The following is a 2,952-nucleotide window of genomic DNA, read 5'->3' on the forward strand; positions in this document are numbered from 1 at the left end:
GAAACCCAAGGAGGGGTCGCTATGAGTCGGGGCCAACTCGATGGCACATAATAACAACAACAACATGCCTTTATATCTGATTTAGGCATCAAATGCAAAATACTAGGCTGGAAATGAACACAATTTCTATTATGTGCCCAGAATAAGAAAAAGGATATAATGTGTTTATTTATGTTACTACTACACCCTCACCATAAGCTAAGGTAAAGTGACTTCTTTAATTTAATCAAAACATTTAAAACAAATAGATCTAATTTTCACTTCAGAGAGAGGCATCTATATACAACCCTGCATCAATAGTACATCATTAATGATAGCATGTACTGTGATTAGGACAAATGACAGTTTGCAATGTCAATAGAACAGAAACTTGAATGACTCACTTTCTTCCTGTTTTGTTATGGGGCTGTGGTAGATCTATAAAAGAAAGTAAACAAAAAGAGTCATGGGTATTATGAATCACTAGAGATAGACAGAATGGATATTATAAAATCTCTTTCCGCAAATAGGTCATCAATACCATTAGACTACAGGGATTTAACAAGAAGAAATTTTTCAATTTTTCATCTTTGAATCATTTGTGTCAGGTTCCAAGAAAGAAGATTGATTAATAATCCCTGAAAATTGCACCGGGTTTCATAATAGCTCACTGTAGCTGAAGTTGTAGCCTATTCATCTCAGAAATGTACTCATGTAAAGCATGGAACATTTTTATGATGGAGAAAAAAAATGGGATAAAGGAAATAGTTTTCTCAGGGATATCTGGGTAAAGGGATTTGATGGTAAAATAAAAATGTTCTTGATACCAACTTCTCCATCTAAAAGATGGATGTTTCCCTGTGGAAAGTTGTGTCCACCTGGAAGAGATCCATGCATTTACCAAGATTTCTCCCAGTGATCTTGAGGTATACATTGTGATACCTATGTGCGAGACTGATGGGGAAATCCTTAACACCTGAAATCTAGTTTTGACTCTACCATCAACTTCATTATAAAACCTTGGGTATAACCTTCCTATTAACTAGACCTCAAAATTCCTATCTGTAAAATGAGCAGGGTTAGACTTCAACTCATGATCTTCCTTGACTGTTTAAGCAAAGGTATTTATATGAGACAAGTAAATTAGTGGGTTGAGGAGTTTAGTAAAGCAACAACATTAGTGAGGCTGCAGGAATCATCAGTTAGATGCTCACTTTAACAATCTTTCTTTTTAAAATAAAAATTTTTTGCATGTGTGTGTATGCCCACAGATATTTCCATGAAAGAAAATTCTTTGCTGGTCTACTCCTGCAGCCACATTTATAAACGAGATTTGTGAAGTCTTCCATAACTAAGTTGGTGAGGATCTACATTCAGTGGGCCCATGTTATAACATTATTCTTCACAATAGTCCATCTACATCCTTCAATCTTTAAATACTTAAATAGACAGAAGGTTTAGGAGAAGGAATTGAGAAATAAGTACCTTGATGATCCTTATAGCCATCTCCTAGGGAAACATCACAACTGTGTAATTGCTAACCACTAGGTTTGGTGGGAAGCAGGGGTGAGGGATGCTGGCCTACTTTCTGAATGGCAGTGCTCATATCACTACATTTCTCCTGCTACCTTCTTGGTTACTTTAAATGCATGCAGAGATCTGGGAACTACTACTTAGTCTCCAGGGTACTGAAGGCATACAGAAAGACAAATGTGGAATGTATTTCCCCTTTTTGCAAGCTTTTTCCTTTAATAAAGCAAAGGGAAAGGACTATATCCAAATACTGTTGAGTCTCAACAGCTTTGCACTCATCCTTCAGATCAGTTAGGGACCCCTCAAACAAATATAGCACATTATAGCTTACAGATTGGCTTTTATTTGACTTTTCAAAACTACTTGTAAGGTAGGTAGAACAGAGATTTTCAAATTATTTTACTGAGGAGAAAACTGAGTCTCAGAAAAGGTGAAATGACTTGCTCAAGGTTACATGACTAGTGAATGATAGAGTCAGGATACAAATTCAGGCTTTTGTGATTCCAACATAAGGAAGTTGAAATTATATCCTATGCCACTGGGAGAAACCTATTAGAAAGCTACTGAAGAAAAACTGCTTTTCAATGATTTCTGACTATTCATATCATGAATAATAAAGGAATCACTTGTCCTCCTCTGTAATAGTAATAGTATTTTAAAAGGACCAATATTTTGGGGGAGACAGAATGGTAAAGCTGTGCCCTCTATCAGGTGTACCCGTAAATAAAGAGAATAAATTAAGTTAGAGGTATAAGAGAGGGGCAGCAAAACCATTTTGAATAAAAGTTCAATAAATGCTTGTTCACAGCCATGGTTTTAATTTTCCAGCCTCATATATGAAAATATATTAATTCTAGAATCTAAAGAAAGGTTAGATTTTCCTTTTTCAGATCTAATTAGCATAGCCACATAGACCAGGGAGCTGAGAAACCTAGATCCTAGGCTTACTTTGATGCCTTCTCAGATGCTGATCCTAGACAAGTCCCTTACCCTCTCTGGAACTCAAGTTGCCTTACTGGTTAAACAAGAGAAGTGAAATCATCAATTTTTCCAACTCTAAAATTCTGGATCTTTTATCATTTAATTGTTGTAAACCCACTGATAGGAGCTCTGGTAGCGTAGTGCCTAAGGCACTTGACTGCTAATTAGAGAGCTGGCACTTCAAACCCACCAGCCACTCCTCTGAAAAAGTTGGGCAATCTACTTCCAAAGTGATACCACCTTGGAAAGCCAAGGAGGGGTCACTATGAGTCAGGCCGACTCAATGGCACATGACAACAACAACAACAAACCCACTGATACCACTAGAGGGCACTCATACATTGGACAACTTTGCTAAGGTTTCTCCAGTGTCTCACATTACTTACAGGTTCTTTCCCATCCATGGCCTCCATCCATAGCCTCCTGTTAGCTTCAGAAAGGGCTTGCAGAGTTATGGTT

At 37.3% G+C, this 2,952-nt stretch overlaps 1 protein-coding gene across 1 annotated transcript in view; it reads right to left on the reverse strand.

The window, feature by feature from the left end:
- Positions 1 to 2,952, reverse strand: part of OPHN1 (oligophrenin 1) — a gene marked incomplete at its 3' end in the record, with an annotated part of 597,264 nt that overhangs the window by 361,456 nt on the left and 232,856 nt on the right. The window contains exons 12-13 of the mRNA XM_007957689.1: positions 2,880 to 2,952; positions 384 to 417 (exon numbers count right to left, since the gene is read on the reverse strand). The exon at positions 2,880 to 2,952 is cut by the window's right edge and continues 5 nt beyond it. Coding sequence (XP_007955880.1) covers positions 384 to 417; positions 2,880 to 2,952 — 107 coding nt within the window. The remainder of the gene's footprint in view (positions 1 to 383; positions 418 to 2,879) is intronic.

The sequence above is a fragment of the Orycteropus afer genome, unplaced genomic scaffold (genome assembly GCF_000298275.1).
Source record: "Orycteropus afer afer isolate SDZICR_OR568_19922 unplaced genomic scaffold, OryAfe1.0 scaffold00776, whole genome shotgun sequence".
NCBI classification, from domain to species: Eukaryota; Metazoa; Chordata; class Mammalia; order Tubulidentata; family Orycteropodidae; genus Orycteropus; species Orycteropus afer.